Genomic DNA, 14,336 nt, shown 5'->3' with positions numbered 1-14,336 from the left:
GGAAATAGTCAATCAAGTCCAGGAAGCACAGAGAGTCCCATACAGGATAAATGCAAGGAGAAACATATATTAATCAAACTATCAAAAATTAAATACAAAGAAAAAGTATTAAAAACAGCAAGGGAAAAACAACAAATAACACACAAGGGAATCCCCATTAGGTGAACAGCTGATCTTTCAGCAGAAAGCCTGCAAGCCAGAAGCGAGTGGCAGGACATATTTAAAGTGATGAAGGAGAAAAACCTAAAACCAAAATTACTCTACCCAGCAAGGATCTCATTCAGATTTGATGGAGAAATTAAAAACTTTACAGACAAGCAAAAGCTAAGAGAACTCAGCACCACCAAACCAGCTTTACAACAAATGCTAAAGGAACTTCTCTAGGCAGGAAACACAAGAGAAGGAAAAGACCTACAATAACAAACCCAAAACAATTAGGAAAATGGTAATAGGAACATACATATCGATAATTACCTTAAATGTAAATGGATTAAATGCTCCAACCAAAAGACATAGATTGGCTGAATGGATACAAAAACAAGACCTGTATATATGCTGTCTACAAGAGACCCACTTCAGACCTAGGGACACATACAGACTGAAAGTGAGGGGATGGAAAAAGATATTCCATGCAAATGGAAATCAACAGAAAGCTGGAGTAGCAATTCTCATATCAGACAAAATAGACTTTAAAACAAAGACTATTACAAGAGACAAAGAAGGACACTACATAATGATCAAGGGATCAATCCAAGAAGAAGTTATAACAATTGTAAATATTTATGCACCCAACATAGGAGCACCTCAATACATAAGGCAAATACTAACAGCAATAAAAGGGGAAATCGACAGTAACACAATCATAGTAGGGGACTTTGACACCCCACTTTCACCAATGGACAGATCATCCAAAATGAAAATAAATAAGGAAACACAAGCTTTAAATGATACATTAAACAAGATGGACTTAATTGATATTTATGGGACATTCCATCCAAAAACAACAGAATACACATTCTGCTCAAGTGCTCATGGAACATTCTCCAGGATAGATCATATCTTGGGTCACAAATCAAGCCTTGGTAAATTTAAGAAAATTGAAATCGTATCAAGTATCTTTTCCGACCACAATGCTATGAGACTAGATATCAATTAGAGGAAAAAAATCTGTAAAAAATACAAACACATGGAGGCTGAACAATACACTACTTAATAACCAGCAGATCACTGAAGAAATCAAAGAGGAAATCAAAAAATACCTAGAAACAAGTGACAATGAAAACACGACGACCCGAAACCTACGGGATGGAGCAAAAGCAGCTCTATGAGGGAAGTTTATAGCAATACAATCCTACGTTAAGAAACAAGAAACATCTCAAATAAACAACCTAACCTTACAACTAAAGCAATTAGAGAAAGAAGAACAAAAAAACCCCAAAGTTATCAGAAGGAAAGAAATCATAAAGATCAGATCAGAAATAAATGAAAAAGAAATGAAGGAAATGATAGCAAAGATCAATAAAACTAAAAGCTGGTTCTTTGAGAAGGTAAACAAAATTGATAAACCATTATCCAGACTCATCAAGAAGAAAAAGGGAGAAGACTCAAATCAATAGAATTAGAAATGAAAAAGGAGAAATAACAACTGACACTGCAGAAATACAAAGGATCCTGAGAGATTACTACAAGCAACTCTATGCCAATAAAATGGACAACCTGGAAGAAATGGATGAATTCTTAGAAATGCACAACCTTCTGAGACTGAACCAGGAAGAAATAGAAATATGAACAGACCAATCACAAGCACTGAAATTGAAACTGTGATTTAAAATCTTCCAACAAACAAAAGCCCAGGACCAGATGGCTTCACAGGCGAATTCTATCAAACATTTAGAGAAGAGCTAACACCTATCCTTCTCAAACTCTTCCAAAATATAGCAGAGGGAGGAACACTCCCAAACTCATTCTACGAGACCATCATCACCCTGATACCAAAACCAGACAAAGATGTCACAAAAAAAGAAAACTACAGGCCAATATCACTGATGAAAATAGATGCAAAAATCCTCAACAAAATACCAGGAAAGAGAATCTAACAGCACATTAAAAGATCATACACCATGATCAAGTGGGGTTTATCCCAGGAATGCAAGGATTCTTCAATATATGCAAATCAATCAATGTGATACACCATACTAACAAGTTGAAGGAGAAAAACTATATGATCATCTCAACAGATGCAAGAAAGCTTTTGACAAAATTCAACACCCATTTATGATAAAAACCCTCCAGAAAGTAGGCATAGAGCGAACTTCTTACCTCAACATAATAAAGGCCATACATGACAAACCCACAGCCAACATCATCCTCAATGGTGAAAACCTGAAACCATTTCCACTAAGATCAGGAACAAGACAAGGTTGCCCACTCTCACCACTATTATTCAACATAGTTTTGGAAGTTATACCCACAGCAATCAGAGAAGAAAAAGAAATAAAAGGAATCCAAATTGGAAAAGAAGAAGTAAAGCTGTCACTGTTTGCAGATGACATGATACTATACATAGAGAATCCTAAAGAGGCTACCAGAAAACTACTAGAGCTAATCAATGAGTTTGGTAAAGTAGCAGGATACAAAATTAATGCACAGAAATCTCTTTCCTTCCTATACACTAATGATGAAAAATCTGAAAATGAAATTACAAAAACACTCCCATTTACCGTTGCCACAAAGAAAATAAAATATCTAGGAATAAACCTACCTAAGGAGACAAAAGACCTGTATGCAGAAAATTGTAAGACACTGATGAAAGAAATTAAAGATGATACAAATAGATGGAGAGATATACCATGTTCTTGGATTGGAAGAATCAATATTGTGAAAATGACTATACTACCCAAAGCAATCTACAGATTCAGTGCAATCCCTATCAAACTACCACTGGTATTTTTCACAGAACTAGAATAAAAATTTTCACAATTTGTATGGAAACACAAAAGACCCCGAATAGCCAAAGCAATCTTGAGAAAGAAGAACAGAGTTGGAGGAATCAGGCTCCCTGACTTCAGACTATACTACAAAGCTACAGTAATCAAGACAGTATGGTACTGGCACAAAAACAGAAATATAGATCAATGGAACAGGATAGAAAGCCCAGAGATAAACCCACGCACATATGGTCACCTTATCTTTGATAAAGGAGGCAAGAATATACAGTGGTGGGCTTCCCTGGTGGCGCAGTGGTTGAGAATCTGCCTGCCAATGCAGGGGACACGGGTTCGAGCCCTGGTCTGGGAAGATCCCACATGCCACGGAGCAACTGGGCCCGTGAGCCACAACTACTGAGCCTGCGCGTTGGGAGCCTGTGCTCCGCAACAGGAGAGGCCGCGATAGTGAGAGGCCCGCGCACCGCGATGAAGAGTGGCCCCCGCTCGCCGCAACTAGAGAAAGCCCTCGCACAGAAACGAAGACCCAACACAGCCATAAATAAATAAATTAAAAAAAAAAAAAAAAAAAAAAAAAAAGAATATACAGTGGAGAAAAGACAGCCTCTTCGATAAGTGGTGCTGGGAAAACTGGACAGCTACATGTGAAAGAATGAAATTAGAACACTCCCTAACACCATACACAAAAATAAACTCAAAATGGATTAAAGACCTAAATGTAAGGCCAGACACTATAAAACTCTTAGAGGAAAACATAGGCAGAACACTCTATGACATAAATCACAGCAAGATCCTTTTTGACCCACGTCCTAGAGTAATGGAAATAAAAACAAAAATAAACAAATGGGACCTAATGAAACTTAAAAGCTTTTACACAGCAAAGAAAACCATAAACAAGACGAAAAGACAACCCTCAGAATGGGAGAAAATATTTGCAAATGAAGCAACTGACAAAGGATTCCTCTCCAAAATTTACAAGCAGCTCATGCAGCTCAATATCAAAAAACAAACAACCCAATCCAAAAATGGGCAGAAGATATAAATAGACATTTCTCCAAAGAAGATATACAGATTGCCAACAAACACATGAAAGAATGCTCAACATCATTAATCATTAGAGAAATGCAAATCAAAACTACAATGAGATATCATCTCACAGCAGTCAGAATGGCCATCATGAAAATACCTACAAACAATAAATGCTAGAGAGGGTGTGGAGAAATGGGAACCCTCTTGCACTGTTGGTGGGAATATAAATTGATAGAGCCACTATGGAGAACAGTATGGAGGGTCCTTTAAAAACTAAAAATAGAACTACCATACGACCCAGCAATCCCACTACTGGGCATATACCCTGAGAAAACCATAATTCAAAAAGAGTCATGTACCAAAATGCTCATTGCAGCTCTATTTACAATAGCCAGGACATGGAAGCAACCTAAGTGTCCATCAACAGATGAATGGATAAAGAAGATGTGGCACATATATACAATGGAATACTACTCAGCCATAAAAAGAAACGAAACTGAGTTATTCGTACTGAGGTGGATGGACCTAGAGTCTGTCATACAGAGTGAAGTATGTCAGAAAGAGAAAAACAAATACTGTATGCTAACACATATATATGGAATCTAAGAAAACAAAAATGGTCATGAAGAACCTAGGGGCAAGATGGGAATAAAGACGCAGACCTACTAGAGAATGGACTTGAGGATACGGGGAGGGGGAAGTGTAAGCTGGGACAAAGTGAGAGAGTGGCATGGACATATATACACTACCAATCGTAAAATAGATAGCTAGTGGGAAGCAGCCGCATGGCACAGGGAGATCAGCTCAGTGCTTTGTGACCACCTAGAGGGGTGGGATAGGGAGAGTGGGAGGGAGGGAGACGCAAGAGGGAAGAGATATGGGGACATATGTATATGTATAACTGATTCACTTTGTTATAAAGCAGAAACTAACACACCATTGTAAAGCAATTATACTCCAATAAAGATGTTAAAAAAAAAATAATAGTCATTTTGATGAAGCCATGAAACCTATGAAAAAAGCCATGCTCCCTATAAAAGCCCAACTTAAGAGACAAAATGCATCAAAAAGAACTGAAAATGTTTCCAATTGTTATTTAATTTGGAAACAAGTGTTTCATTAGCGAAAAATCACACATTCATTAAAACGTCCTACCAGCCACTTACTCAGAAAATCTTGTATTCAGCTCTCCCACTGAATTGCAGTCGAACCATCCTATTTCCATTCTCATTATTCTCCTAAAGTACAGTTTTCTCATTTTCTGTATCTGACGAGCTGCCGCAATTACCCAAAAACATATCTGTAAATGGAGCAAGAAATGTTTAGCATTGTGATAAAAATAGTCATTAATTCCTTCTCTTTTCAGAAGAAAATATTTTCACTATGACAGTTGAGAAAAGGACAAAAGTAATTCACAGCATGCCTCTTGTTGGGAATTAAGGTGTGAGCTCTGACATCTGCTGCCGAAAGTGGGGCTGAGCCGAACCACTGTAAACAGGGAAGCCAGAGGCTTGGGTTTGAATCCAGCTCGGCCACTTGCAGAGTTAACCTTATTAAGCTTCACTTCCCTCATGTGTAAAAGAAGGCTTATCACACCAAAAATAAATTATTGCTCTTAAATCACTACTTTTGCATGCCACTTCTGATGAATTTTTCCCCTGAGAAGGCTGCCAATAAGCATTCATACATTGTTTTCCAGCTGTTGGACAATGATTTTCAGAGAAAGTAAGACAAACATTATGACATAAGCAGGGAATCTTGCTGATAGTTTCCCCCATGCAAGAAAAATAAGACTGTCATTAAAACTCCAGTGCCAGAACGGTGAAAATTGACTCATTTCTCTTTACAACTAACACTAACTTCCTGGAATTCTTAAATGAATGGAGGGTAGGGGGGATTTATTATTTTTCCTACGTTAGTAGGAAAAAGATGAAATACTTTTCTTCCTTAATAAGAGTTTATCCCAAGCCCTCCCATAACTGAAATCTAGAATATGGATTCAGTTTACAGAACTTGGGTTGGACTGCAGTTTGGTGTGACTTTAGCAAAAACAGAGAAAAAGAAAGTCAAGTTTGCTTTCCTCCAACTCCCCACTCCCAGCTTTTTCCAGGTACAAAGAAGGTTCGTACTCACTCTCCCTGTACGAACACACCCACAACTGTCTATTTCTGAGTTTAGACGAGAGGATGAAGCAGGGAGGGCAGGGGAGAACAAGACACTGAAGCTAAAAGTCTGTTCTCCATTTCTCTGGACAAGCGCTCCTCCCCAACTGAGAGGAAGAATCCTTCCCCACCGTCTGTTGTCTGCCTGAAATAAAGCTGTAGTCCTTGGGACTTCTGAATAGCTTTAAAGAACACACTTTGCATTTCATTGTCACGTCTTTGAACCCAGCTGCCGATCTATAAATAAAATGGAGGCGTCACTAACTTGAATATATCCTGTGACAAGTACCGCGACAGCGATGCCAGCATAGTAACTGGCAAACTTGATCATTTCACTTTCAATGTCCAGAAACCTTCAAAAGAGGGAAAAAATGGTAAGACTCACAGGTAGGATCTAGCTAACAAAGACTGCATTTGTGAGTACAGAGGAATTTAAGATATACATATTGTATGTTTCTATTAAATATGGGTAAGGCGTTTTACCTGTGTAGAATTACAATCAATCCAAATCCCCAAACAGACCTCACGGTATCCATCATAGCAAAGATGCCTATCTCCTTCATTTTTACAGGCAGAGATGCGAGGGTTGTGAAATAATTAATGGGCATTTGTTGGAAGACAGGGGACCCTAGATGGCAGCCCAGAGCTCTGTCCACTGAGGCCCCTTTCACTCATGCTTATCATTAGTGATAGCGCAATCACAGTTAGAGAAATGTTCTAAAAAGCCAGACAAGTGTCTGAAAAGGCACAGGTAGAGAGATGTGTGCTGTAAATCAGGAGGCTTACTGTTACCAGTCCAGTAATCTTAAGCCAGTTTTTCAACTCCTTCCTCTCAGAGTAACACTAGGAGAAATGTGTGTGTCATCTTCCCATAGAGAGAGAAAAACACTTTATTAACCCAGTCTTTGCGCTGACCACAGCCCAGGAATCCTCGCTCCCCAGGACAATTTCTAAGGCTGAAGTCAAAGAACTTGTGGGAAAGCAAGAAAACTGCACAGTATTTTCCTATTACAAGTATCACACTGCGACACAGGGTTTGGAACTGGCAGGGGCAGGGAGGGGAGAAAAAATGATTCTGAAATCGCTTTCAGGAAATAAGAAATTTTATCATTAAAAAATTAACATAGGGCTTCCCTGGTGGCGCAGTGGTTGAGAATCTGCCTGCCAATGAAGGGGACGCGGGTTCGAGCCCTGGTCTGGGAAGATCCCACATGCCGCGGAGCAACTCGGCCCGTGAGCCACAATTACTGAGCCTGCGCGTCTGGAGCCTGTGCTCGGCAACGAGAGGCCGCGATAGTGAGAGGCCCGCGCACCGCGATGAAGAGTGGCCCCCGCACCGCTATGAAGAGTGGCCCCCGCTTGCCACAACTAGAGAAAGCCCTCGCACAGAAACGAAGACCCAACACAGCCATACATACATACATACATAAAAAAAGAATGTAAGCAGACAAGAATAGCATTAAAAAATAATAATAATAATTTTTTTAAAAAAATTAACATATTGGTTGTTGATATACCCGATCCTCAGGGATAAGCTAGATGATGTCCATTTCTTCAGAGAATCAGAAAATAGCATCTTTAGCCTAGATGCTCTCAGTCTACCAGCTTTCTGCTTTCTATCAGGCCTTCCTTTTGTGACCCAAGCTTGAATTGTTCTCTCCCTCTACTGAACTCAGACCAAGTATTTAAGTATAATTTATTTAATTCAGAACGAACTATTATTCCATGGCAGATTTTATTGCCATCTTGCACTATTATTCAATATTTTCATTGAATATATTTATATCGAGTATATTCATGTTTCTCTTGCTAGTAAATTGCAAGCTACTTGACAGCAAAGACTAGGTAAGCTGCTTGCTCTCACTCCCGAAGCCTGGTACAATACCTTACACATTAAGTAGGTACTCAGTGAATGTTTCTTGACTTTTCTTTCACTTGCAAAATACTAATGAGGAAGGGTAACAACTGCCTTGGTCAACCCCTCTGACAATCTCCAAACCAGCTAATATGTCTGTGTTCACCACATTCCGAGTCTTTCATGATGATTTAAGGGAACCCGGAGAATGAAAAAGATCTAGAAAGTCATAAACTTGTATACAAGTATCCATGATCAGAGGCCCTTACAAAAGCTAAGTATCTTTGTATAGAGCATATAATGCAGTATTTATGAGTAAAGACTTCTAATGTATAAATGAGTGCATAATATATATGCTATTGATACTATGTATAAAATAGATAACTAATGAGAACCTACTGTATAGCACAGGAAACTCCACTCAATGCTCTGTGGTGACCTAAATGGGAAGGAAATCCTAAAAAGAGGGAATGTACGTATACGTATATCTGATTCACTTTGCTGTACAGTAGAAACTGACACAACACTGTAAAGCAACTATACTCCAATAAAAATTTTTTTAAATAAATAAATGAGTGCATACTCTTGGTTTTCTGTTTGTGAAATAAAATTTGGGTGTCCAAAAACAGATAAGTATGAGCATTTGTCAAAAAGTTTTACTTAGATTCCCTGCGGTGCATTTATTCTACAGACACTGTAAGCAGAGGTGAGAGTGCCTGTCATGAAAAACTCAGCTGCCAGTCATGAATGAATGTACTCGACTAAGAGCTCTGAGCACTGACCCAGCTGTGGGATTTACTGGAGCAAAGTTCAGGAGCATTACATCACTGTTGGGGGTTGTGGATAGGACATGTCTAGTTTGTGATTGTTTTCACTCCTGAGGCACCCCAGAGATGAATGGTTAACTCACTTCTATTTGATTCTGGGAAGAAGTCATTAGAATCATTAGAGTTTTAAAGACTACTTGGGAATATTTCTGGGACAACAGAGCAAACCTATCAGAAAAACTGATAGGAAGGAAAAGGGGACGTCAACTTGGTTCCTTTGACTGCACATCAGACTTCATCATCTGCATGGTGGAAAGCTCCTGTGATTATAAAATCCTAGAAAGGATTCTGTAAAGTTTACAGGTGATTTGGACCACAGGCTGTCTTTCTTTTCAACAAAAAGAAAAACAAAACAAAATTGATACATGCCTACTTGGATAAATTAAGATTCCCCTGACGCATTTGTTGAAGAGAGAAGAGGGGAGAGAAATGACAATTAGAGGGAAAAGGTAAAAGATATTTTACAACGATATGAGGTCTTTCTGACAAGGTGCATTGCCTCACCAGGAGCACTCCTTTCAATGGTTCTGATGCCCTGTAGACCCAGTAGCATTGACACCTTAGAGTGAATATCAGTGTCAACCTAAACTGGCAGAAATGTGTCCATATCCTACTTCCAAAATGTTGAAAGGTGCATGTTCATTAATGCATGGGACATTGGCCTATGGACAAATGGTTTATCACTGGGTAAAGATGCTTTATAGAATACCCACACACTAGGGTAGCATATTGCCAGAATGGCTAATGCAATTGTGAGAAATATTACAGAGAGATTATATATGCCCTTTATCTAGTTTTCCCCCAATGGTAACATCTTGCAAAACTATAGGACAATATCACAACCAGAATGTTGACATCAATACAATGAAGAGCAGAATATTCTCGTCATTCAAAGATTCCTCTTGTTGCCCTTTGATATATACACATACTTCCATCTTTCTCACATTTCTGGAGGCCAGAAGCCTGAAATCAGCTTCACTGGGTTGAAATTCAGGTGCTGACGGGGTTGTACTTTCTCCAAAGGCTCTAGGGAAGAATTTGTTTCTTCCCTCTTCCAGCTTCTGGTAGCTACTGGCATTCCTGAGCTTGAAACATCACTTCAGTCTCCTCCTTGATAGTCACCTTGCCTCTCTTTTTCTCTCTATAGTCAAATCTCCCTCTGCCTCTTTTTACTAACTGTCCCTTTAAGAAATACTAGTGATTGCATTTAGGCCCCACCTGGGTAATCCAGTATAATCTCCCGCAACCCAAGATCTTTAAGTTAATCACATCTGCATAGACTCTTTTTTCCATACAAGGTAACATTTGCAGATTCCAGGGATATCCTACATATCTTTGGGGACCATTATTCAGCCTACTGGAGCTACAGTCAAAATATAGATACTGGGGCTTCCCTGGTGGCACAGTGGTTAAGAATCCGCCTGCCAGTTCAGGGTGCACGGGTTTGAGCCCTGGTCCGGGAAGATCTCACATGCCGTGGAGCAACAAAGCCCATGCACCACAACTACTGAGCCTGCGCTCTAGAGCCTGCGAGCCACAACTACTGAGCCCACGTGCCTAGAGCTCGTGCTCCGCAACAAGAGAAGCCACCACAATGAGAAGCCTGCGCACCGCAACGAAGAGTAGCCCCCTGCTCAACACAACTAGAGAAAGCCCGCACGCAGTAACGAAGACCCAACGCAATCAAAAATTCATTCATTCATTCATTCATTCATTCATTAAAAAATATGTAGATACTAACAAGTGTTGGTAAGAATGTGAAGAAATTGGAAGCCTCACACATGTTAGTGGGAATGTAAAATGGTACAGCCACTTTGAAAAACAGTCTGGAAGTTCTGCAAATGGTTAAACATTTATTTATCATATGACCCAGAAATTCCACTCCTTGGTATATACTCAAGAGAATTGAAAACATATGTCCACAGGAAACCTTGTACATAAATGTTCATAGCTGCATCATTGTAATAATCAAAAAGAGGAAGCAACTCAAATGTCCATCAACTGATGAATGGATAAATCCACTCATTATATCCACGCTATAAATGTATTATATCCATACAATGAAATATTATTCATCAATAAAAAGAAATGAAGTATGATTCACGCTACAACATGGATGAACCTTGAAAACATTAGGCTAAGTTAAAGAAGCTAGTCACAAAGGACCACATATTATATGATTCCACTTACATGAAATGTCCAAAATAGGCAAATCTACAGAGACAGAAAATAGATTAGTGGTTGTCTAGGGCTGAGGGGGGATGGAGAATTGGGGAGTGAAATTTAAGGGATATGGGGTAGGGGGGTTGTGTGCCAATAAAAATGTTCTAAAATTGATTGTGGTGATGAATGCACAGCTCTATGAATATACTAAAAACTATTGAGTTTTATACTTTAAGTGGGTGAATTTTATGGTATGTGAATTGTATCTCAATAAAGCTGTTTTTCAAAGTACATTGTCTTACAGTGTCTAACTTCAAAATAGTACTTGAGTGCACAAGCTAAATGTACATTGCTAAGAAAATAGACTGAAATCCAAGAGAAAGTACAGACTTAGATTTTTGCATCGATGCATCCATATGTGGGGCAGGTAAGGACACAAACTTCCCAATGGCTGTGGTAGTGAGCCTCCAAGGAGCCCTTGATTGTTTTTGTCTCCTGATAGTCACACTCCTGTGTAATCCTCACCAAAATTATACCAGGGCTGGTCTGTGTGACCAACAGAAAATGGCAGAAATGATAGTATGTCACTTCCACAATTAAGTTACAAGACTTTGTAGCCTCCATTTGAGTTTCTACACTGTAATTGGATAAAAGAAAAGAAAAGTATGGGGCTTCCCTGGTGGCGCAGTAGTTAAGAATCCGCCTGTCAATGGAGGGCACACGGGTTTGAGCCCTGGCCCAGGAAGATCCCACATGCCATGGAACAACTAAGCCGTGCACCACAACTACTGAGCCTGTGCTCTGGAGCTCGTGTTCCACAACGACTGAGCCCATGTGCCAAAACTACTGAAGCCCACGTGCCTAGAGCCCATGCTCTGCAACAAGAGAAGCCACTGCAATGAGAAGCCTGCGCACTGCAACGAAGAGTAGCCCCCGCTTGCTGCAACTAGAGAAAGCCCACGTGCAGCAACAAAGACCCAACACAGCCAAAAATTAAAAATAAAATTAAAAAAAGAAAGAAAAGTAAACTGCATTGTGATATTTCCTTATTTCTTCTTCTTTCATTCTGTTACCCTATTATTTGACTATTCTGAGCAAATAAATTCTGAGAAGCTAATCAGGAGGCCTAACGTTCTGTAATCCTTTTTAGCCTTATTCACCGAGAGCCATTTGGAAGGCTCCAGCCTAAAATTCCATCCAATGGATTACAATTGATATGTGGAAACTGATACAATGAAAGAGAAAATCCAGCTCCTACATTATACATGCATGCTTATGTTGATAAAATCATTGACTTGCCTTGTATAGTACGAGACTAACACACCAATTATAATAAGTGGAGACATTGTACTTTTAATGATATACTTTTTCCAAGAAAGAAAGTTGTGAAAGAGTTGGGTAATTTTGGAGGCATGTTTACTACTTACAGGTAAGAAAATGTCCCCTCCCTCTCTTCTGTCCCACCCAAGTCCATTTTCACAGTGATCTTACCACACGAAAGCTAAACATTTATTCAGAAGTGCAACAAACTGTATTCATGTCAATGACCATAATAACCCACGATTAAAATATTTAACTTATCAATGGAGTTCCTGGTAAAGGAAAGGCCTGAGAAAGGTGTGGTCCACACAATCAAATATCTATTTACATGTTTGGTATCATGTGAATTCAGCCAAAGCCAAGGAATTTCTGAAAGCCCCTATTTGCTCTGAATTATTTGCTCACCCTCTAGTATAGGACCCAGTAAAAATGAATAAAGTAATGGGTAGCCATGGTGAATTCCTTTCTAATGGATGCCAGTGATGCAGATGTTAAAGGCAGATTCATTCTTTAGTTCATCTAATAAATATTTATGAGCATTTGAGACAAAATATGTCTCAAATTTTGGTCCCTCTAACATTTATTTCCAATATTTAAGACATAACAGGATATACTTTCAGGGATTTTCCCTTGAAGAATTTATCTTCATGCATTATTAATGACTGGGGTCAATTTACATCATACATAAGTCTGAATGGATTTTTTTCAAAGGGGGAAAACGGATTAGCTTACATTTTGTAGTCATACCGCTCTGTAAAAATCAGTTCAATTCTGTTCTCCAACATAAATGGAAGACTTAAAAGACTGTCATTGGGAATTCCCTGGCTGTCCATTGGTTAGAACTCCATGCTTTCACTGCTGAGGGCTCAGATTCAATCCCTGGTTGGGGAACTAAGATCCTGCAAGCCACGTGGTACAGCCAAAAAAAAAAATACTGTCATTGAAGACAGTCTCTCTTCTATGCAAATTGTTCTGAGTGTTACTTCCAAATTTAGAAGAGAAATATACATATTTAGACATTGGAAATTTATATCTTATGAGTAGGCTTATTATTTGTTAAGGCTAATTCTGCACATTGTATGTTATTCTGTACTTTCCTGTCAAGTGCTAACCAGGTTATAACTACATACTTATTTTCATGGTCGTTGATTTCATTATGGTCTCACCAACTAGACCCAAGCTCCACAAAGACAAGGACCATGATTCATAAGGTACCACTGTATCCATGATGCTTACACATTTTCCTGGTACCTAATTAGTGTTCCAAAAATTTTGGTTAAATTAGTAGATGAAGGAAAGATGCTAACAACAAATAATATTATGGAAGAACATCAGTGATTTAGAAGGATCTGTCATAATCTGGAATCAAGTCTGTAGAAAAATTTTTAAATGAAGGAGAAAAATATAAATTCACTTGGGGGTGCCATCCCAAGTGTCTTTCTAGCTAGGATGTGCCCTGCCCTTGGTTCTTGAACCTGAGTGGGTTCATACGTGCAAATGAGCTTGTTCTGGCCCTGAGGCAGCATGAGGCAGGCTGCAAAGTCCATGCTATGACAGTGAGTCAACTCTGTGTACACTACAGACTCACTGATTACAAGGCAGCCTGTCGGGCTTATCACAGACAGAACAAGAGCATGGTGAGCTCTGGTTAATTCCGCATGGCTGTCTTCTATTCATAGCACCACATCACTCTTCCACAGATACTCAACTGTTAACTGAGACCAGCGGCCCCTATTCCAAGTCCTAGAGCACAGGAATGATGAAATTCCCATTGTAGAGAGAAGGCTGGGGATCAAGTGGGTCATCAGCCATGGCCACAGCAGCTGGGGAACAGGAGGGAGGAGAGGAAGAAAGAAAGAAAGAAAGAAAGAAAGAAAGAAAGAAAGAAAGAAAGAAAGAAAGAAAGAAAGAAAGAAAGAAAGAAAGAAAGAAAGAAAGAAAGAAAGAAAGAAAGAAAGAAAGAAAGAAAGAAAGAAGAAAGGAAGGAAGGAAGAAAGGAAGAAAGGAAGAAAGAAAGAAAGAAAGAAAGAAAGAA

The 14,336-nt window shown here is 39.2% G+C and overlaps 1 protein-coding gene across 2 annotated transcripts in view; it reads right to left on the bottom strand.

Moving 5' to 3' along the window:
• The window catches only part of ABCB11 (ATP binding cassette subfamily B member 11), an 89,328-nt gene that overhangs the window by 63,007 nt on the left and 11,985 nt on the right, over nucleotides 1-14,336 (bottom strand). For both annotated transcript variants that reach the window (XM_068543935.1, XM_068543936.1), the window contains exons 5-6: nucleotides 6,402-6,489; nucleotides 5,141-5,274 (exon numbers count right to left, since the gene is read on the bottom strand). In XM_068543935.1, the coding sequence (XP_068400036.1) occupies nucleotides 5,141-5,274; nucleotides 6,402-6,489 (222 nt within the window). The remainder of the gene's footprint in view (nucleotides 1-5,140; nucleotides 5,275-6,401; nucleotides 6,490-14,336) is intronic.

Source organism: Eschrichtius robustus, chromosome 5 (genome assembly GCF_028021215.1).
Source record: "Eschrichtius robustus isolate mEscRob2 chromosome 5, mEscRob2.pri, whole genome shotgun sequence".
Lineage (NCBI taxonomy): Eukaryota > Metazoa > Chordata > Mammalia > Artiodactyla > Eschrichtiidae > Eschrichtius > Eschrichtius robustus.
The sequence above is the reverse complement of the archived record's forward strand: the minus strand, read 5'-3'. Positions and strand labels throughout refer to the sequence as shown.